The following is a 23,059-nucleotide window of genomic DNA, read 5'->3' as shown; positions in this document are numbered from 1 at the left end:
TGGTGCTTGGCGTGCGTGAACCAGATCATGTTGCCTATCATGTTGTGTCCCAGGACAGTTTCTTGCTCCTTCTCTCCAAGCTTTGTTGATGTGACCTTGTGCTGGCCTTTTATGCCCAGCCACTGAGTGCTCTCCTTTCCTGTTGCTTATGACTTACTTGTATTTCAAGTTCCCCTCTGTCGCCTTTCCTTTAATTGTCCTCCCCAACTACTATAGTTCATGTTGACCTTTGAGTTTCCTTATAGGACCTTTTACACTATCTTAGAAATCAGTTATATTTTCTGTGATTTTTTTTTAATTTACATATAGTGGAAATCACATTTTCACTATTTATAAAATAGTTCAGCAGATTTTAAAAACTTGTATTGCATATTTATAGGTCTGTGGGTCTTGACTGATACTTAGATGGTAGAATCTTTACACAGTCAAGATACTGAATCATTGCATCTTTCCCCAAAATCCTATCTTGTAATTACTTTTAAAATAATTTCGTGATTGCATCTTATATTTCTGTGTTTGCAGTGCAGTCTCTAGTATCTGTTTTACACTCATTTGTCTCCCCTACATGTGACCTAACCTAATCATGAATATTTGATGAATATATGCTTGAACACTTATGTTGTACAAAACAAAGCCTTAAAAGCATGGTAAATTTGAACATACTATGAAACTACTACCATAATGTATTTGATATTTTTTTCTGGTATTCCAGAGTCATTTTATCCAGGTAAAATGTTTCAGCTGAAAGTATTCCTGTATAATTTGCCTTTGGAAAATGAAGGATTTGCTTCTATTTTGTTATCAAATATACTTTATGGTCTTTATTTTTTTCTAGCCATATTTAAATTTTAATGTGAAGCAAAAGTTTGTGTCTTTCTTCTTTTGGCTACATTGGTTTATGCAGTTTATAATACTGACTATTAAATATATTTACTGAGGGGACCTTTTTTGGCCTTTTTCCTTAAATATTTTTAAGATATTGAGCAATTCAATTTCAAGTGAATTTGTTATAAAATATAAAACCCTTCTATCTTCTCTGCTTTACTTCTCCATAAGCCAATTTTGCTCTCTTCTCTGGAGATTTCTTTTATTGATTATCTATAAAATCAGAGGTCAATACAAGAAAATTTATGCTTTATTAAAGGTGGAGCTGATATGGACATGCTAATGTCTGCATGATTTCCTTAATCTTCACTTTTTTAGATTACGTGGACAATTTGGTCATATTCTAGAAAGGGCAAAACATGGGTAAAATTTGCATCCCACTCAGTAGACTTGACTTCCTAAGAAAGTGAACTGAATTTAACCATGTGTGTCTTTTTTTCCCTTCCCCAACAGCTTCCATGCCTATGGCTGGTCTAAATTTGGGCCAAATAAATCCATTTCAGAGAGGCTTTCACTGTACTGAGAGGAACATCAAGTATCCGTACCGTGACAGTACCGTCACAACTACTATGCTTGCCGTAGTGGGGGTTGGCTTGCCCATAATCTCTGTAAGTAAATTGATAAGTAGGTAGTGATGGGTTTGTTTGCTGGAGCTTGAATGAAGTGGTGGAATTGGGTGGGGGTAATCTGTAACAGTTTCTTCACCAGTGCTGACATGGTGATGATTGGTTGAGGAATATAGCAGTCTGGGGACAGTGTTTCTCTAGTTCAAAGGGCTTGCTACCCAGAACAAGTTGGAGCCATCATGATGCCAGGGAATAGTTTTATGGTTATGCAGAAGACACTCAAATCCGAGACTCCAAGGCCCCAGGATCAATCCCTAGTACCACCATAAGCCAGAACTGTGCTGCAGCGCTCTGGTTAAAACAATAAACAACATTTAATGAATAATCATATTTATTAAAAGTTAAATAATAAGAATTGTATAATGATTATCTAATGGAAATATTTCTATAAATCATTTGGAAAAATTCATTATATGAGTGAAGAAACATGGGCCCAGACATTTATATCAACCCAATAAACTATTTTATGGCTGAGGTGAAACTAAGATCATGCTTATTATATCATCAAATAGAAATTGAAGCTATCACAAGGGGGGATGAGCTTATTAAGTCAGAGGAAAAAGTGGCCCAGTGGAAAGAATAAAAATACATTTGCAAAATAAAACCTTCAGATACATTAGGATAGTATTTGAGTTTCATTATTTTACATAAGTGGAAACTTCACTTCTACTTAACGTGTGGTTACTTTCCTTGGTTCTGATTTATGAACCTTGCCCTGATACTTTTTGTGTGAGTTACAAATGGAAAGTTCAGAGTGAAGATTTAGCTTTTTTAATGTCTTGACGACACATCAGGTCACGCTGTATTTCTTCTTTGACCACTAGTCTCTTGTCAGATTGCTTTCCCAACTAGTTAAAAAAAAATGTATTGTCTTGACAAACTTATTAGCCTTGTTCTACAACATGATAGACCCCCTCCCATTTTTACCCCAGTTGACTTAGAATAATAAACTATTTGGTTTTCTAGTTCATTTCTGAATTCTTTTTGTCAATTAAAAAAAATTTGGATTATCGCTAGCTCAATGTTCTGAAGGTTTTGTTGTGTTTCAAGATAAAGTGTTGCTGTATATAGCTCCTACCCTCTAATTTGAAAATAGCTACATATTAGAAGTTTAAAAAAAGAAAAGCAGGGGGTGGAGTTTAGTTTAAGGAGACATTTACTTTGTCTGAAGAGTTAAGTCCTTCTGTAACTGATCACTTCTGTTTTAACTGACAGGCTTATGAGACAGTGTGTAGGAAACAGTCTGTATTGCCACTTACATGCATATTTATCAGACAGTGTCACTGACACTGGATGTTATTTTGAGCAGCTATCACTAGTTACATTTTTTTTCCAAAAGACTACTCCTGTATTTGAAGAGATAATAGTTTGAGAATCAGGAAGTTACTTTTAGTTCTTTGACTTTTATACTTCACCTTTTTCCAAATATTAGGTTTATCTATGAAAATAATACAAAATAACGTATAAGTTTAAGCAAATCTGTTGTAAAGAAAAAATGAAATCATCCAACTACTACCTGAGGATAACCACTGTTAACAGAAGGAATACTACTCAGCTATTAAAAATGGTGAATTCACCTTCTTTACCCCATCTTGGATGGAGCTTGAAAGAATCATGCTCAGTGAGATAAGTCAGAAACAGAAGGATGAATATGGGATGATCTCACTCATAGGAAAAAGTTGAAAAACAAGAACAGAGGAGAAAACACTAAGCAGAACTTGGACTGGAATCGGTGTATTGCACCAAAGTAAAAGACTCCGGGGTGGCGGGGGCCGGGTTCAGGTTCTCAAACATGATGGCAGAGGAGGGCCTAGTGGGGGGTTGTATTGTTATGTGGAAAACTGGGAAATGTTATGCATGTACAAACTATTGTATTTTACTGTTGACTGTGAGCCATTAATCCCCCAATAAAGAAACTAAAAAAATAAAAAATTCCAAGTCCCTATGCAGGATAAATATATTCTACTACTTAAAATGGATAGAGTTTGGCAATAGAAAGCCCCTGTTTACTAGGTTGTTTTCAGTTCACTTGTACTGACTGTAAGTCATTGCTTTTTTCAGGTTTCGGTAACTCTATAAAGACCTTATAGTAAAAAAAAAAAAAAAGCAAACCCTGAAACGATAGTATAGCTAGTGATTTTTGTGTACAATTTATATAACTCCTAAAAAGATGTTTTATTTGCATATTTGAACTCCATCATAACAAAACTAGGAATACAAAAACAACTTATTCTTTTTATATAAATATTTGTGCATTCAGAATAGTTGAATGCATCAATGCAAAATGGACCAGAGGACATGAGCAAAAAGTTGTTGATGGAATTAAAAAAAAAAGAGAGAGATTTAGTGTTCTTAAGAAATCAAAGAAGTTCATTTCAAAACACTGGTGACTGGGCTTGGCTTGTTACAATGGCAGAAGTAGGAACTTTCTTTTACATGTAAGTCGGGGCACATACAGAAAACAAGTACACTCGTGTAAAACTGGCAGGAATATAAGTTATTATTAAAATGAGTATATCATTAGAAATTATCCTTTAAGCAATTAATTCCTAAGGAATTAGTGATAGTTTTATACAGAGGATTAACTATTTTAACATCTTTTTTCTATTGTGTCTACTTATTGGATAAAGACAGTCAGAAATCGAGAAGGAAATGGAAGATAGAGGAGAGAGACAGAGACACACCCGCAGCCCTACTTCTCTACTTGTGAAGGTCTCCCTCTGCGGGTGGGGACCAGGGGCTTGAACCTAGGTCCTTGCACATTGTAACATGCACTCAACCAGGTGTGCCACCACCTGGTCCCTCAAAGGAGTAATTATAAGAATATTTACTGCAACATGATTTTTATAGCAGAAAACTTTGAAATAAATTTGTTCAGATGTAAGGAATTTTATGATTTACTCTCGTAATGAAATAATATGACAGCTCATCCAATTTTATAATTTTGGAAGACATTTAGTACCTTAAAGAAATCTTTATAATATGTTAAGTGGGCCCTGGAGGGAGAAGAGTATAAATAGTTTTCTCTGAGTAGTGAGGCTAGCATATGAGATTATTTTCATTTTATCTTGTACTACTTTTTTTGTTTTGTTTTTTGTTTTTGTTTTTCCTTAATGTGCTATAAGGGCATGCCTAGGGCCTTGCGCATTCACGACACCACTGAGTATCTCCCCTGGCCCAATATTTACTCTTCATTTTTGAAAGAGAGTTGGGTAGGGTGGTGAGGAAGCGAAAGGGAAAGGAGGAGAGAGAAGAGACACAGTGACACTGTTCACTGCCCATGGTGCTCCCATGTGCTGCTGGGACTGCAAGCCAGGCTTCATGCATAGGAATGCATGTACCCTACTGAGTAAGCTATCTTCTGGGCTCTTGCACGTTTTTTTTTTTTTCCTTACTTGAAAAACATTTGTTTTTCAAATAAGGAAGGCTGTTTAAATTTTTAGGAAGCTGGGGCCAGGCACACCTGGTTGAATGCACATGTTGCTGTACAGGAGAACCTGGGTTCAAGCCCCTAGTTGCCACCTGCAGGGAGGAAGCTTGGTGAGTGGTAAAACAGGGCTGCAGTACTCTCTCTTTCTCTCCTTGTCTAGCTCCTTCTTGATTTCTTTATGTTTCTATCCAACAAATAAAATATTTAAAAAATGTAAGAAGCTACTGGAAATCATCTTGTTTTTCACTTTGTTAAATGTAATGTTTGACTCTTACTGCATACCTACTTTCACTGATACACCTATCAGTGTTCTGAAACTTAACTGTTCTGTATATGACTTTAGTCTGTTTCCTAAAAAGCACCTAGGAAAAAAAGTCCAAATAATGATTTTGAAGAACTCACAATAAATTTTAAACTCCACTCCTTGCTCTGGGGTGTAGTGATTTCTGTGACTCAGGAATGATAAGTTGTCTGTATGTTTGAACAGATCCATAGACAAGCAAGTACCTCCTCGAAGATGGAAAGCTTGTCTTGCTTATTGCGTTGTTCTGTGACCCAGTTTTAATACTAACCACAAGTAGTTAGCATCGCAGATTGAAGGTGTATGTGCAGTATCACTGTTATTATTGACTTAATAATGATTTACAAGATTGTCAGATTACATTCATGCCACAATACACCACAATCACCACCACAGGATTTAGATGTTTGATTTTAATTGATAAAACAGCAAGTGGAAATCTCCTGTTTTGCCTTAATATCTAGAGTGCAGGCTGAAGAGAACACCAGCTGTTTTTACTTAGAATTTGTATTTATCTGTATTTTTATATTTTATAATTGGTGGTGTGAAATAACCGTTCTGGAGTAATTTATCAAGGACTGTTTATATCCTTAAACTTTTGATTCTGTATAAGATATATTCTAAGGAAATAATTAGAAATGCAAGCAAACATTTGTATTTGGAAATGTTTGTTGTCGTTTTATTTAGAATAGTAAAAAATCAGCAAAAGCCTACAGCTGTTGAAGGGCAATGATTACTACTGCTTTAGTTACAGTTCACATATTTACAAGGAATAGAAGAAGCCCTTTCCAACTCACTTAAAATTGGGTATAGTTGAAAGGGTACAAGGAACTCCGACAACTCTCAAACGGCAAGATCAGTGATGTGTGTTGGTGGTGAGAAACCAAAGTAGCTGTCTCCACTCCTCACTCTTCAGGGATTAGGCTTTATCTTCTCTTGCTTGGTAGACCTGCTTCGTCCTTAGTCTTTTCTTCAGTCCGTCTTGTGCATGACCCAGTAAATGCTATTCGCGAACTGAGAGCAAGCCTTTTTTCCCCCCCAAGAGTTATTTGTTCTATTTACCTTTTTTTTTCCAGATTTTTTCAAAATTACCGATTAAATAATGATTGACAAGATTGTGGAATAAGAGGGGTACATTCCATACAGTTCCCACCACCAGTGTTCCATATCCCACCCCCTCCATTGGAAGGTTCCCTATTCTTTATCTCTTTGGGAGTATGGACCAAAGATCTTTATGGGGTGCAGAAGGTGGGAGGTCTGGCTTCTATGATTGCTTCTCTGCTGGACATGGACATTGACGGGTCCATCCACACTCCCAGCCTGTTTCTGTCTTAACCCTAGTGGGGCAGGGCTCTGGGGAGGTGGGGTTCCAGAACACATTATTGAGGTCCTCTGCCCAGGGAAGTCAGGTTGGCATCATGGTAGCACCTGCAACTTGGTGGCTGAAAGCATTAAGATATAAAACAGAGGGGCCAGGTGGTGGCGCACCTGGTTGAGCGCACATGTGACAGTGCACAAGGACCCAGGTTCAAGCCCCCGGTCCCCACCTGCAGGAGGAAAGCTTCACAAGTAGTGAAGCAGTGCTGCAGGTGTCTCTCTGTCACCTCCTTCCCTCTCTATTTCGGACTGTCTCTACCCAACAAATAAAGATAAAACAGATGAAAGAAAAAAAGATAAAAATAGAACAAATTATTTAATAATCAGGAACCTAAAGGTAAGAATAGGGCAGATGAAACTAGGAATCTTCATGTTGGAAGACGCTAGGAAGTCTTATTTTAGCTGTATTCCAATGGGCCCATGACTTGATGAATTTTTGCCTGAGCCCAGTAGTTAACATGTAGGTGGGCTAAAAATATTGTCTGGGGATTGGTGTCAGAGTTGGGAATAGGATTAGAAAGCTGCATCAGACCAGAGAGTAGCTCCCAAATGTGGGGAAAGTATATAAATAACGTTAACTATAAACCCCATCAATCTGACCTGGGGCCCATGCCTATTCACATTCAGCACAGGAGCCTGTGTAACCTCTGCGTCCCTGTCAATCTGAGCTCACATTCCACAGTCATAGCTAGGAATAGTCTAGGCTGAGCTCACATTCCACAGTCATAGCTAGGAATAGTCTAGGACCTGTCTTCCTCGAGTGTTGACCCAGCCTCCCTGTGGAGAGTGGGCCAGTCCTACCATTGTTGTTCCATCTTGAGGGCAAGGTCCTGTAGAGGCCCACAAGAAGGTTTATGATGTTGTTCCTGATGAAGATAACCGGTGATGGTGGAGAGAGAGAGAGAGCTGTTAGAGGTCTAGGCCCATCATGTCTATATAGCTATTCCAGGGTTCCCTGACTAGGGCCCCAAATGATGGGGTAGCCTGGTAGTGTCCAAAAGGGCCATCATTAAGTGTGCTGGTCTCTTGCCTGTATCCAGCTTTTGTAGTCCTTACTTTATCTCAGAGGGTTAGACTTAGAGTGACTGAGGGAAGTGAAATAGGAAGTAGGTAAGGAGAGTGTCTAGGTCTAAGTAGAAACTATCTGATTAAGCACTTTATGGTCTTTTTTAGATCTTTTTTGCCTCCAGGGTTGTTGCTGGGGTTCAGTGCCTGCACCACAAATCCACTGCTCCTGGAGGCTCCCCCCCTTTTGCTGTTGCCCTTGTTTTGTTTTGTTTTGTTTTGTTGCCTCCAATGTTATCACTGGGGCTCCATGCTGGCATTTCGAATCCACTGCTCCTGAAGGCTGTTTTACCCATGTGGTTGCCCTTGTGGTTATTGTTGTTCTAGGTGGTGGTGTTGGATAGGACAGAGAGAAATCGAGAGAGGAGGGGAAGACAGGGAGAGAAAGATAAGACACCTGCAGAGCTGCTTCACCACTTGTAAAGTGAACCCTCCCCCTGCAGGTGGTTGAGCCTGGGGCTCGAACTGGGATCCTTATGTGGGTCCTTGGCACCTTGCACCATGTGTGCTTAACCCGCTGTGCTGCCTAGCCCGGCCCCTCTTTTATAGATCTTTCTACTTATTGCTGCCCTTAGCGAGCCCCTGCAGACTACTGCGTACTTTTACTTTAAGGTTTATGTTCTGCACATGTGCTCTAGCTCATGGGCCCTGGTCTGTATCTAGGTGCTGTGGCTTTGTTAGGAAGTGCGCCACCCGAAATGGAACTAAGGAGTCCTCTGAGCTAGGAAAGCTCTCACTGGAGTATTGGAGCTGGACAGTTGACATCCCAGGCCTGGCATCTCTGGACACAGTCCGAAGTGATCCATGTTGAAGTGGCACTGGTTGCATTGATTTCGTTGAGATCAGCAGATGCAGTCGCCTGTCTTTGTTTTAATTCCAAAATTTCCAGAGCAGGAATCTGAAGAAGCTCTTTTTTTTTTTTTTTTTTTTAAGTGGTTCAATCAGCCAGTGACTAGGTCTTCTCGTTTCCAATTCCCTTTCCTTGGGGGTTGTCTACATTCAAATCTAACTAATTACTGCATGTGAAGTTTTTTTGGCTGATGTACTTACTGGTAGTACATCTAACGGGTTTTTTTTTTTTTTTTTTTAGTTTCCCCCTCCAGGGATGTCGCTGGGGCTCAGTGCCTACACTAAGAATCCACTGCTCCTGGAGGCTATTTTTTCCCCTTTTGTTGCCCTTGTTGTTTAACGTTGTTGTTGTCATTGTTGTTGGATAGGACAGAGAGATATGGAGAGAGGAGGGGAGACAGAGAGGAGGAGAGAAAGACAGACACCTGCAGACCTGCTTCACCACCTGTGAAGCGACTCCCCTGCAGGTGGGGAGCTGAGTGCTTGAACCAGGATCCTTAAGCCAGTCCTTGTGCTACCACCTGGTCCCCCCCAGCCCCCATAGGCTTTTTATAGGAGGTTACAGATCGAGCTTTTGAGATAGCTCACTTGGTGGCAGCGTGTGTGCCTTGCCATGTGCAAGGCTCTGGGTTTGAGCCCTGATACTACATAAGATCACTACAATACCAGGAGGAGCACCACAGATGTGGGAGCAGTGCTGTGATGACATATATTAGCTATTATTTTACAAATATCTTTAAGATAGAGTGACTGAGTTGATATGTGTGCATCCCAGGTTTGAGCCCCACTGATGGAGGTTGCTCTGCTGCTGTGGTATTCTCTCTCTCCGTGTGTGTGTGTGTGTGTGTGTGTGTGTGTGTGTGTGTGTGTGTGTGTGTGTGTGTGTGTCTGAATGAAAAGAACACTAGTCTCTGGTGAAATTGTACCTGTGTAAGGCCTTAGGGAAAATAAGAACAACAGCACAGACCTTCTGCAGCATAAACTGTTCTTCACCCAGACTCTCAACAAAAAAATTGGGAGGTTGATTCATGCTCATTTTCACATCTGCCCTTACTCAAACCTGTGATCCGATTTCTCACCTTCTTCCTTATTAGAACTGCGTTTATACGTTTGGTTTGACAGATGAAAACTGGACACTGTCCATCTGGCGCATCCTACGTCGCTCTCTTTGGACCTACCCTTACTGATGGCGTTCTCTGATAACCTTCCTTTGGCCCCCAAGTCTTTCTCAGTGGAGATAATTTCTCTGTCCACCCTTCTAATATTGTTATTACCCTCTGCCACTTGGTCCTTTTGTTGTTGTTGTGCTTCCCATTGGGTGAGCTTTTTCCAATAGAGTCAGAGACAGGGAGACAGAAGGAGAGCGAAGATGATAGCACAGAGGGGCCCAGGTGTTGCTCACAGACAGTTCTGAGTGCACACGTCACAGCGCACAAGGACCTGGGTCGGAGCCCCTGCTCCCCACCTGCAAGGGGAAGCTTGACTGGTGGCGAAGCAGGTCTGCAGATGTCTGTCTTTCTCTTTATCTCCTCCTCCCTTCTCAGTTTCTCTTTGTCCTATCTAATAAGAAAAGAAAGCGGCCGGCTGGTGGCGCACCTGGTTGAGTGCCTGTGTTGCAATGCACAAGGACCTGGGCTCAAGTCCCCAGTCCCCACCTGTTGGGAGAAAGCTTCATGAGTGGTGAAGCAGGTCTGTAGGTGTCTCTCTGTCTCTCTCCCTCTCTGTCACCCCCTTCCCTCTCGATATCTGGCTGTCTCTATCCAGTAAAGAAATAAAGATAATAACATTTTAAAAAAGAACAGTCTTAAATAAGAAAACAAAAAAAAAAAAAAGGAAGAAAGATGGCCACCAGGAGCTGAAGATTCACAGTGTCGGCACTGAGCCCCAGTATAACCCTGGTGACAGTAAGATGAGAGAGACAGAGAAGACGGAAGGAAAGAAAGGAAGAGAGCACAACACTAAAACTTTCCCAGTGTAGTTGGGCTGGTCTCATACTTAAGGATGCACACATGACAACACAGTAAGAAATCCAACCTGCAGGGGAGTCGGGCGGTAGCACAAGGACCCGCATAAGGATCCTGGTTCAAGCCCCCAGCTCCCCACCTGCAGGGGAGTCGCTTCACAGGCGGTGAAGCAGGTCTGCAGGTGTCTGTCTTTCTCTCCTCCTCTCTGTCTCCCCTCCTTTCTACATTTCTCTCTGACCTATTCAACAACAACAAGGGCAACAAGAGGGAATAAATAAATAAATATTTTTTTTAAAAAAATCCAACCTGCGGGAGTCAGGCGGTGGCGCAACAGGTTAAGCGCACATGACGCAAAGCGCAAGGACCGGCATAAGGATCCCGGTTCAAGCCCCCGGCTCCCCACCTGCAGGGAAGTTGCTTCACAAGCAGAGAAGCAGGTCTGCAGGTGTCTGTCTGTCTTTCTCTCCCCTTCTCTGTCTTCCCCTCCTCTTTCCATTTGTCTCTGTCCTATCCAGCTTTCTCCTCACTTTTCTCTGTTTCTATCCTAAATAAATAAATGAGAAATTCAACCTACTCAAAAATATATAATGTAGACACAGAGTTTCCATTAATATATATTGACCTCTTGTAAGTTAAACAAATTGGAGAAGTAGTGGTTATTTACAAATGAAAAATAAATTTGCTCCTTGAGTTGGAATATAGTTATTAGCTGAAGGCTGTGTGTCAAGGCAAGCAACAATTAAAGTCTCATCTCTTAGTGTTCATCTCCACAGTGTTCCACAGGTTCAGATGGTTTGTATTGCAACCGAGGTATCTGGGTTAAAAGTTTCAACATTTTATTTTACCGCATTCTTTTGAATACAAATAGTCTGCTCAGCCAGGATCATGTAAATCCAGCTGTGAGAGATATAGAGGCTGATTAGCAGAGTTGCCCGAGTGGATTGTAAAAAACATGGCATTTACCAGCAGTGTGACTTTGGATCTCTGTGTACTTCTTAAAGGCGTTTTGATGGGTTGGAAGCTCTTGGCTACTTGGCTCACACAGAGAAGTCAATGTCGACTTGTGGTCACGGTCTAAGTGAAAAACAGAAAGACAATGAAAAGATAGAAACGTGCTTCTTCCCATTTGGCTGCTGTAGATTGAACAAACTTCATAGTGGGTTGTTGCAAGAACTAGCACATATTTAAAAAAAATTTTTTTTATCTTTATCGCACAGAGACAGCCAGAAATCGAGAGGGAAGGGGACAATAGAGAAGGCGAGAGACAGAAAGACACCTGCAGCCCTGCTTCACCACTCACAAAGCTTTCCCCATGAAGTTGGGGACCTGGGGCTTGAACCTAGGTCCTTGCGCATTGCAGCATGTGCGCTCAACCAGGTGCACCACCGCCCGGCCTCAATACATTTATTTTTTATGTAGCAAGTACAGTTAGACAGATTTTTCAGTCAGTTGGTTATCCTTCAGCCTTCAGGGCTTTAGTGGTACTGGTAAATGAGAACTCTTAATGGTCATCAAACGTTGGTGCTTCATGGCCATGGCGGTGACACATTTGGATAAAGTGTTGGACTCTTCACCATGAGGTCCTAAGTTTGATTGCTGGCATAGCATATGCTGGAGTGATGCTTTTGTTTGTCCTCAGTCTCCCTCTCCCCCCTTCCCCCTCCCCCCTCTCGTTAAGTAATAAAAATAAATTTTAAAGCATTTGTTACTTCATGGTAATAACAGTTGAAAGTACAATGAGTATATTAGTTTAGTGTTTGTGGTATTATTACTAGGAGGATGGGTCATTTAGGGAGAGAATCTTCCATGCTTAGATTTGTCATGTTGAGGTGAGGGTTTCTGGCTAAACTTTCTTAAGAAATAGCACTTAATCGGGGAAAAAAAAAAGCCAACCTTTACTTGCCTTTGCCTTTGTGCTTGTTTCCACTATCCATCTTTCCGTCCTTTTTTTTTTTTTACCCCCAAAGTTATTGCTGGGGCTCAGTGCCAGCACTATAAATCTACTGCTCCTGGTGGTAGTTGCTTTTCCATTTTCTATTGGATAGGACAGAGAGAAATTGAGAGAGGAGGGTAAGATAGGGAGGGAGAGAGAAAGACAGACACCTGTAGACCTGCTTTACCACTTGTGAAACAATCCCCTGGGCAGGTGGTGAGCCGTGGGCTTGAACTGGGATCCTTGAGCAGGTCTCTGTGTCTTGTACTATGTGCACTTTAATTCAGTGTGCTACTGCCTGGCCCCCTCTTTTTTTTTTTAAGGAGCACAGAAAGTAGCCTACAAGTTTTCTTTAAATCTTTTTAAAAATATTCTTAATTATCTTTATTTATTCATTGGGTAGAGATAGCCAGAAATTGAGAGGAAGGGAGAGAGAAAGAGAGAGAGAGAGAGACCTGCAGTACTGCTTCAGCACTTGTGAAGCTTTCTCCATGCAGGTGGGGGACCAAGGGCTTGAACCTGAGTCCTTTTGCATTGTGACATGTGTGCTCAATCAGGTGTGCCACCACCGAGCCCCCACTGTCCATCTTTTCTTAAGAAGCTGGATCTAAGTTTTCAGACTCCTTTTCATATCTATAGCTCTACACTTGCTGAAGACAGCAGTGAGGTGCATGGAGAAAGCTTTCTTTTGATAACCTGACAGGTAAATTGGTGACATTGTCTATATGTGGTAGAAATAAAATGGGCAATGTCAGAATGCCTTTTTTTTGTTTTGTTTTTTTCCGTAGTAAAATCTGTGTTCGGTTGGTTTAGAAACAGTGTTGTAAACCCTGTGATTAAATAACGAACTCATGGAGATTTTTTTCCGACCAAAATTTATTATATTTGAGTAGGAACAAAGGGAGGAGGATGGTCTTGGTTAAAGTGTTCAGTGCAGGATCTTTGCTCCCTGTGGGAAACGATCTCTGCCCTAAACCGTAATCTTGCTGAACTGTTGCACGCACTGCTGCATCGCCTCTTTAACTGTGCTCTTATTCTTCATGGCAAGTGCATTTAAAAACAAACAAACAAACATAGTCTCTGGAATAGTTATTGCCACTAATTAGTTGTGATGTTTTATTTTTAATGATATTTTTATTTATTCCCTTTACTAGCTGGATTGCCTTTTGCAATTCTTACTTCAAGGCATACCCCCTTCCAACGAGGATTATTCTGTAATGATGAGTCCATCAAGTACCCTTACAAAGAAGACACCATTCCTTATGCCTTATTAGGTGGAATAATCATTCCATTCAGTATTATCGTTGTAAGTTAAAACCACTTTTCCAAGTTTATCACATTTGGGCATTTGACGTAATTTTGTTTTACTTTGTTAATGATTGGTTGTATAACGCTCAAAACAATGTATATGTTTGAACCTTTAGTTGAAGGTGTTATTTGGTCAAGATAATCTCAGCTGTTTTACCAGAGATCAAAAGAATGGCAAAGTACTATTCAAGCAACCTACTGAGAATGTGTAGAATCCTAATGCTAATCTTTTCAAAGTCCAGTTCTGATTTGCTCTTGTTATTAACAATGATGAATTTGTATAGCCACATTTCTAGCATATTTTATACCTAGGCTGTTTTAAAGTGTATTATACCTGTTATATATGAACCTGTTTTCTAGCAATGAGTTCTAGAAAAAGTATTAACTAATGCTAAAGCTTCATTTAACCCTTGGTTAAAATATTTTGATAATCCAGGATGTGGGAGTAATAGCTAAAGTGAAAGATGTAATTAGCAGCAAACACAAAATAACATTTATTGCTACTGAAATATAGCAGTACCTGTTGTTTTCTAGAATTTCAGGTGTGAATGCTTAGAATCACTCAATAAATAGAGAGGGCCCATCATTTAGGTAGTTTGATGCTGACTAATTTGGCAGTTTTAGAAAAAAGATCTTTGACCATTAACAGCAGAAAACACAATCCTTTTTAGAAGATAGGCAAACAGGATTAATGTGTGTGTATTTTGGTGTTTATTTAAAAGACACCATTCTTAATTTAGAAACGTAGTGGATTATTCAAGGATAGCTGCTTATTAGCACTGAAGATCAGTTTATAATTTTGCGTGGATACTTAAAAAAGAAGACTGTCACTATACAAGCATTTGCTTCACTGGCTTGTGTATGGAAATGGTGTCTTCACTGCCTCAGCTGCACGGCACGGATTTTTGACATGGCCTAGCTGCTGGAAGGAAACTGGAGTGCTTATTCGCTAATGCTGGTTGTTCTGCTGTCAGCATTTCCTACAGCATGATGCAGTTTTTAAGAAACCAGTAGGTTCCTTTAATCTAGAGAAATCTTTGTATTAATTTTTTTTACCAGAACACGGCTCAGCTCTGGTTTAAGGTGGTGTGGGGATTGAACCTGATACTTTGGAGCCTCAGGCATGAGAGCTGTTTGCATAACCATTATGCTATCTAACCCCACCCATTTATTTATTTATTTTATTGTTATTATTTTAAATCCAGAGAAATCTTTATGCAGAGTTTATACTTCTAAAAGCAAGCAAGCCAAGCCTATGGTTCTTCCATGAAGGAGATTTTTTTAAGTTGTGTGAGTTTCTGAAAGATTGATGTTGAAGTATAAAGTTTCCAGTAGGCCTCTTAGTTGCAAATAACAGCTGGTTTCAGATAAGGCTCCAGTATTCAAATAGAGACAGTTACAAATGTATCTTTTTTTTTCCCTTTTGTTGCCCATGTCATTTTATTGTTATAGTTGTGATTGATGTCGTTGTTGTTGGATAGGACAGAGAGAAATGGAGAGAGGAGGGGAAGACAGAGAGGGGGAGAGAAAGACAGACACCTGCAGACCTGCTTCACCGCCTGTGAAGCGACTCCCCTGCAGGTGGGGAGCCGGGGGCTCCAACCGGGATCCTTACGCAGGTCCTTGTGCTTCATGCCATTTCCGCTTAACCCGCTGCGGTACCACCCGGCCCCCATCTTATCTATCTTTTCGTTCAACTTTTCTTTGCATCTTAGTGAAACGAGTGCTGCACAAGCAAAACTACAGACATCTACAGGTGGGAAATCTGTAGCAGGACAGGTGCAACTTCCTGGCACCATGCCGGGTCTGCCCAGCCTGTACGGAGAGCACAGGGCCTGGCAGACATGCACTCAGCCGAACCTTGTTGTTTATGCACTTATTTAAGATTATTATCTGACTGATCCAAAAACGGTGTTTCAGGCAGCACTTGGTTACATTCATTGATGTAATTTACTAGAAAGTAAATCATTTGTTTAGAGAAAAATAACTTTGATTCAGACTTTGTATCAAGCATTTGTCATGACTTGGACATGATCTACAAATAGACTGAGTGACTGAGGAACCTGGTAGAGAATCAGAATTAGGCTGGTCAGATGCAGTGATGTTTACAATTAATTGATCATAACCAGAGAACCAGAATTAATATAGTACTTAAGAGCCAGGAGAACTTTAGTAAGGAGGACATAGAAATGTCAAAAGCTGTTAAGTAAATGAGGGTTGGTAAAAACCTGATCTGATGAGACCGTTTTAACTTTGTGAAGGACTCAGTAGAATAAAAAGAATGCACAGAGAACTATTTAGTAAGTGGTGAAAAGATGTCAATGGTTTTGTCTTACTTAATTATTTTAAATTTATTTATTTATTATTGGGTAGAGAAAGAGAAATTGAGAGGGGAGGGAGATATAGAAAGGGAGAGAGACCCCTGCAGCCCTGTAGTGAAGCTTTCCCTCTGCAGGTGGAACAGGGGCTTGAACCTGTGTCCTTTCGCACTGTGGTGGGAGCGCTTAACCAGGTGTGCCACCACCTGGCCTCTTAATTTTTTATTGAGATAAGCCAGAGCATTGTTCCACAATCTGTGATGTATATTTTGTTGTTCTTTGTCATTCAGTGCTGGGGACTAAAGCTCACATATACAGTAGAGCACATATAGGCATGTGCTCTACTGCTGGGCCACCTCCCGGGCATCCAGCAGTGATTTTTAGATCATTTTAGAAGTGGGCCCTGAGTGGAAAATATCTAACTGTAGTGATGTGCTGATGTACATTTATTGCTACTGAAATATAGCAGTACCTCTTGTTTTCTAGAATTTCAGGTGTGAGTGCTTAGAATCACTCAATGGAGAGGGCCCATCATTTAGATAGTTTGATGCTGACTAATTTGGCAGTTTTAGAAATAAGATCTTTGACCATTAAAGAAAATCAGCCTGGTTGGTAGAGATATTGGAGAGTTGGCGAGGAAAAACTGTTGGACATATATTTTAAATGGTGGAATTACACAGATTTAGGTAATTATTAGCTTTGATCTTCAAAAAATACGGCTTTACCACTTCAGACATTATCTTTAGTTCTTTCATCATTTATCCTTCTTTAGATTTGGAGTAAATAACACATAACAAGGCATTTCATCTCCAAGATTAAACCACATTTAGCTTACATGTTGACTTCACGGATGACTCAAAGTGCACAAGAAAGTATTGAAAACAAATTAGCTGTATGTGTAAATGAAATACACATTCCTACAGTTAACCTGATCTACAACCTTACTTTCTGGTTTTTTTTCAATAAGCAGAACACATAATACTGTAAGTTGACCTGACGTCTGTGAGGGTTAGAATGTCTCTCCCTCCCATGCTTTCCAACTGGGAAGGGCTAAACTTCAACATCACTACTTTCAGACAACGCCCACACCTCTGAACGTTGCTAGGAGGACGACTTGCTGTCATCAGTAGAAGAACCAAGGTTTGAATGGTTCTAAACAATGGCTACTATGATGAGAGAGGCTCACAGAGATCATGCCTGTCTTTGGAAAATAATTTTCAAAAACATTATGGATATGCAAGAAGAGCTGGCAACTGAGATGTAGGACAGCTCCACTTGTTTTAAGATTAATATATCTGGTTAAACATTAGATTAAAGATTGATTCCAAAATGCATTATTAGAGGAGTACTTACCTATCAAGGCTTTTGGTGTAACACCAAAGAGCCAGCATATTCAGTGCCATCGGAGGCAGTCAGAGAACGCTAACAGAACTGTTGGGGCATGGTATTCCTAGAGGTACATAGTTACCCTTTGGGGCTGAGGCCTGAATTTCAGGTCGAGTTGCTCATGTTAAGGACTCTATGAAGAATGTATTTCTCCAGTTTAATCTGTCTTATATTATGAATGTTAACTTTTTATCCATGTGGCACCACTAAATTTCAATTTCAAAACCCTCCATCCTTTTTAGGTCACTGAGTAGTATTAGATTTCTACTTAGTGACTAAACTTTCACTCCTGACTTTGTGGAGTTCATAGTCTAATCTTCAGAGCTTTAACATTTATTTATGGAATTGTAGGAGCCTGTGAGCCAGATGAGGGAAGAGTTTTTGGTATAACATGTTTGAAATTCCTTTTAGGAAGCAACCATTTATTTCACCTGTGGAAAGGCTCACCCTGAAGATAGAATAGTCCTCACTAGGCGGAAATGTTTGAGTGCTTGTGAAAGTGTTTATGTAAAACTAGATGCATGAAAACTAGATGGTCATATTTATTTATTTAAACCAGAGCACTGCCTTACGGTGGTGCTGGGGACTGAATCTGGGACATCTGGTGCCTCAGGCATGGATTTTGTTATATTAACCAGTATGCTATCTCACTGGCCCTCATAGTGTAGTATCTTAAACAAAACTTAGTCACTGATATTTCCTCCTATGAACCTTCCTCCTGTAACATAGATAAGCAATCAGAATAGTCTTTGTAGTTAGGCTACAAGAGTGTGATGATTTATTTCATCAGCTAGTATAATTTTTTTAGATAGTTAAATATTTAATGATCAATTTTAAGCGGTAACAAAGATTTTTTTTCCATATTCTTTATGATACAGGTATAGATATTTTTAATTTATTTATTTAAAAAAGGAGATATTAACAAAACCGTAGGATAGGAGGGGTACAACTCCACACAATTCCCACCACCAGATCTCCGTATCCCATCCCGTCCCCTGAGCAAGTATAATTTTTATAATGTTGCTATTAAGTATTCTTTAAATTTATCAGGCTATTCATCTGCGGACTTCTATAATATTTGGAGACATTTCTAAATCCCTCTATGTTATTACACTTTTTGTACTCACACGTACAACTCTCCTAGAATCTGGGAAAGCCTTAAGTCTTGTTTATAAAGTTATTGAAAAATAAGAAGGGAAGAGCTACTGGTAAGAGATGTTTTCTAGGAGAAGAGCTTGTGTTTGGTCTTTAGTGAAATATGAAAAGGTCTCCGGAGGAGATGTCCTTTAGCCTCTGCTTCTCCTGTCTCTTCTCCCCCACCTTGTCATTACCGTTGGAGCCTTGTTTTTATATTAGGATTTTAACTTCTGAAAGCCATTTTACTCTCTTAAAATACTGCCTGTATTTGATTCAAAGGGATGTTTGCAGATTCTGCCAGATAAAAAATATTTATATGAGGCCGGGTGGCACACCTGGTTAAGCGCAAGGACCCGGGTTGGAGCCCCTGCTCCCCACCTGCCAGGGAGACACTTTACAAGCAGTCAGTCGGGTCTGCAGGTTTTCATCGCCCCCCCATCCTCTTCCTCCCCTCTCAATTTCTCTCCGTCCCATCATTGAATACAGTAGAAGGGGAGGGGGATCATGGCCACCAGGAGCCGTAGATTTGTAGTGCAGGTACTGAGCCCCACCAAGCGATAACCCTAGTGGCAAAAATAATAATAATAATAATAATAATAATAATAATAGTATATATATATTAGGAGCATTATAGTTGGGGACATCTGTGATTTTTGAACAAACTCATGGCTTTTGTTGTCGCTATCTACTTAAGCTCCATTTATTTGAACAAAGGACATTAAGATTTAATTGTTTCAAGTAGACAAATTTATTTTGAATTAACTATTGCTTTATAAGCAATGTCACCATTTCATCTGACACGTTTTTTGGTGTGTGGTTTAGAATTAGATGGCTTAAGTATTTGTATTCTTCACTTGTAAAAGAAAAGGAGTGTCTTATCTTTATTTTTAAAAGCCGAATTATCTTTTTGAAATTTATATTTTTTTCAGATGCTTTTTGGGTGGCCAGGGAGGTAGCTCAGTGGTAAATAGGACTTGCCTGTGTCTGAGCCCAGGCTTGAGCCCCAGCACTACATATACTGGAGTGAAGCTCTGATTCTTCTTCCCTCTCTCAACTATAAAGAAACAATGCTTTAAACTCTTTTGTATGCATTTTTACTTATTTCTCTTGAGAGAGAGAGAGAGAGAGAAATAGGCAGACCAGAGCACTGCTTCTCTGTTTTATGCAGAACCCAGGAAGGAATCCTGACCCTCAGCAGGCAAGGCCCACGCTTTGCTACTGAGCCACCTCCCTGGCCTGATGGGAAGTGTTTTTGAAACACAGATTTTGCTGTAATTTACTATTTCCCTTTTTATTTTGTTTTAAGTGCCTGACTGCACTTTGAAAGGGTTTAATGGGCAAAAGATTCGAAATGTGCAACCAATTGTTAAAAAATAAAGTCATAGTGATATAATGTATAGCATTGTTACAACAGTTAATGATGCACTTTGTGTGTTTGCAAATTGCTAAGTAAATCTTTGTAGTTCCCATCACAAGAAAAAGTATCATCATTATGGTGACAATGTTAGTTGGATTTATTGCTGTGATCAGTTTGTAGAAAGTGCAAGTGTCAGATCTTTCATGTTGTACATCTGATAATGTGTCAATTGTACAATAATAAAAGCTAATAAAGAAATTCCTGGTTCCTGCTTTAACATTGTTTCTCTATTTCTTTTTCAGGTGATTATTGGAGAATCCTTATCTGTCTACTTTAATCTCTTGCAGTCAAACTCCTTTGTCAGTAATAACTACCTATCCAGTATTTACAAAGCTGTTGGAACATTTTTATTTGGTGCAGCTACGAGTCAGTCCCTGACTGACATTGCCAAGTATTCCATAGGCAGACTACGGCCTCACTTTTTGGAGGTTTGTGATCCAGATTGGTCACAAATCAACTGCAGTCTTGGTTACATTGAAAACTTTGTATGTCGAGGGAATGCACAAAAAGTTAGAGAGGGCAGGTGAGTATTAGCCCTTTAATGCTTGTTTTACCTTTAATGCTTGTTCATTCTTGGAGTAGAAGGTTTCAATGACTGACAAGCCATTTGCTACTGAGAGGAAGCAGAACTGAGATTATACTCTTTGGAAATTTTTTCTCTACTTATTTTTCCTTTATCCCATTGTATACCTGTCTTCAATATAAGAACATTTAATGTAGCTCTTTTTACTTCCAGTATATAATAATACATATAACCAAGGGTTAGAAAATTTTGTTAAGGGAGTTGGGTGGTAGCACAGCGGGTTAAGCGCATGTGGTACAAAGTGCAAGGGCCAGCATGTAAGGATTCCAGTTCGATCCCCTGGCTCCCCACCTGCAGCGGAGTCACTTCACAGGTGTTGAAGCAGGTCTGCAGGTGTCTTTCTCTCCCCCGCTCTGTCTTCATCTCCTCTCTCCATTTCTCTCTGTCCTATCCAACAACAACATCAGTAACAACAACAATAATAACTACAATAACAATAAAAAACAAGGGCAACAAAAGGGAAAATAAATATATTTTTAAAAGTCTTTAAAAAGAAAAGAAAATTTTGTTAAGGTGCCAGACAGTAATTTTTTTTAGATTTTATGGTTTTTACATACTTAGACACTGTAGTTACTACAGAAGGAAACAGTTATAGATAATCCTTAAATAATGGATGTAGGTATTTTCCATAAATCCTGATTTACGTAAAGAGTGACCCAGGAGTTACAGTTTTCTGACTCCTTATCTAATACAACTATGGGACTTCTAGACCTTTTAGTTTTATTTTTTAAATTACACTTATTTATCTTAATGAGGGAGATATTGAGATGTAGATACAGAAAGAGACGGAGGGAGACACCAGAGCACTGCTCAGCTCTAGTGTATGGTGGTGCTAGGGATTGAACCTGGGACCTTGGAGCCTCAGGCATGGAAGTCTTTTACAAATCCATTATACTATCTCTCCAGCCCTCTTTTCGTTTTCTAAAAATATAATTTTTGTAAGATAACTTTGTTCATATTTTGATAGCTCTAGTTACTGATGTCGCCATATAACTCTCACTGGGCTGTGTGCTTTGTTAGGAGCACTATTAGATGAGAATGAGGTCTAGAATGCTCATGAAAGGCACAAAGGAAATTTACAGATAAGTAAATGGAAGCCAAGTAGCAGCAAAAAGGCCAACTGATTAGTAAACAAGGCCAGTTCCTTATGTCAAATCTCAGAATTTACACTGTCGATAGGATTGACTGCCTTAGTTATTCATCATCTAACAAACACTTTTCTCTGGGCATCACAGCCTGTGCTTTTTCTGTATGATCCCAAACACTTTATTGTCCTTACTGACTCCCCTTCCCATACCCTTCCCCTCCCTTTTTATTGTCACCAGGGTTATTGCTGGGACTTGGTGCCAGCACTACGAATTCACGGCTCCCTGCGGCCATTTTTTCCTTTTTTATTAGATAGGATTGAGAGAGGAGGGGGAGATAGGGGGAGAGAGAGAAAGGTAAACACCTGCAGTCCTGCTTCACCACTTAAGAAGCATCTTCCCTGCAGGTGGGGAGTGGAGGCTCAAACCCAGTTCCTTGCACACTGTAACATGTGCACTCAACCAGGTGCGCCACCACTTGGCCCCAGGATTTTTTTATTATTAGTGATTTAGTAATGATTGATAAGATTGTGGGATAAGAGAAGGGGGTACAAAGCCATACAGTTCCCACCTCTAGTGTTCCATATCCCATCCCCTCTATTAGTTTTCCTAGTCTTTCTCCCTCCCTTCCTCCCTCCCTCCCTACCTACCTTCCTTCCTTCCTTCCTTCCTTCCTTTCTTTCCTTTCTTTTTCTACCAGAGCACTGTTCAGCTCTGGCTTAATTGGGGGGAGGGGTTTGAACCTGGACTTTGGCATCTCAGGCATGAGAGTTTTTTGCATAACTATTATGCTTTCTACCCCTGCCCAGTCCCCTATTCTTTATCCCTCTGGGAGTATGGACCAAAGACCTTTATGGGGTGCAGAAGGTGGGAGGTCTGGCTTCTGTGATTGCGTCTCTGTTGGACATGGACATTGACGGGTCAATCCACACTCCCAGCCTGTTTCTGTCTTAACCCTAGTGGGGCAGGGCTCTGGGGAGGTGGGGTTCCAGGACACACTGTTGAGGTCCTCTGCCCAGGGAAGTCAGATTGGCGTCATGATAGCATCTGCAGCTTGGTGGCTGAAAAGCATTAAGATATAAAACAGAACAAATTATTTAATAATCAGAAACCTAAAGTCAAGTGTTGGTATGTATGAGACCCCTTCTGTTTCATTTGGTTTAAATCCCCCCTGCTTAACACTATTTACATAACCACTTCATTCTATTTACATAACCACTGTTAACAAGCACCACCCTCCCTCCAGGGCCTTAGTGGTTCAGTGATAGAATTCTCACCTGCTCTGCCCCCTCTCCTTGTCACACCCTGATCCTCTCCTTGTCACACTCTGATTTTCACCAGTCACTTTTCTCTCCACCCTCTCTATGTCACATCCTGTTTCCACCCTACTTGGCA

General features: G+C 40.2%; 1 protein-coding gene across 6 annotated transcripts in view; it reads left to right on the top strand.

Moving 5' to 3' along the window:
- Window positions 1-23,059, top strand: part of PLPP1 (phospholipid phosphatase 1) — a 71,071-nt gene that overhangs the window by 26,827 nt on the left and 21,185 nt on the right. For 4 of the 6 annotated variants that reach the window (XM_060191038.1, XM_060191042.1, XM_060191040.1 and 1 more), the window contains 2 exons: window positions 1,339-1,493; window positions 20,239-20,519. In XM_060191038.1, the coding sequence (XP_060047021.1) occupies window positions 1,339-1,493; window positions 20,239-20,519 (436 nt within the window). Of the gene's footprint in view, window positions 1-1,338; window positions 1,494-13,584; window positions 13,737-20,238; window positions 20,520-23,059 lie in introns of all 6 variants that reach the window. The other 2 variants (XM_060191039.1, XM_060191041.1) reach the window with 1 other exon arrangement.

This window comes from Erinaceus europaeus, chromosome 5 (genome assembly GCF_950295315.1).
Source record: "Erinaceus europaeus chromosome 5, mEriEur2.1, whole genome shotgun sequence".
Taxonomy (NCBI): Eukaryota; Metazoa; Chordata; class Mammalia; order Eulipotyphla; family Erinaceidae; genus Erinaceus; species Erinaceus europaeus.
The sequence above is the reverse complement of the archived record's forward strand: the minus strand, read 5'-3'. Positions and strand labels throughout refer to the sequence as shown.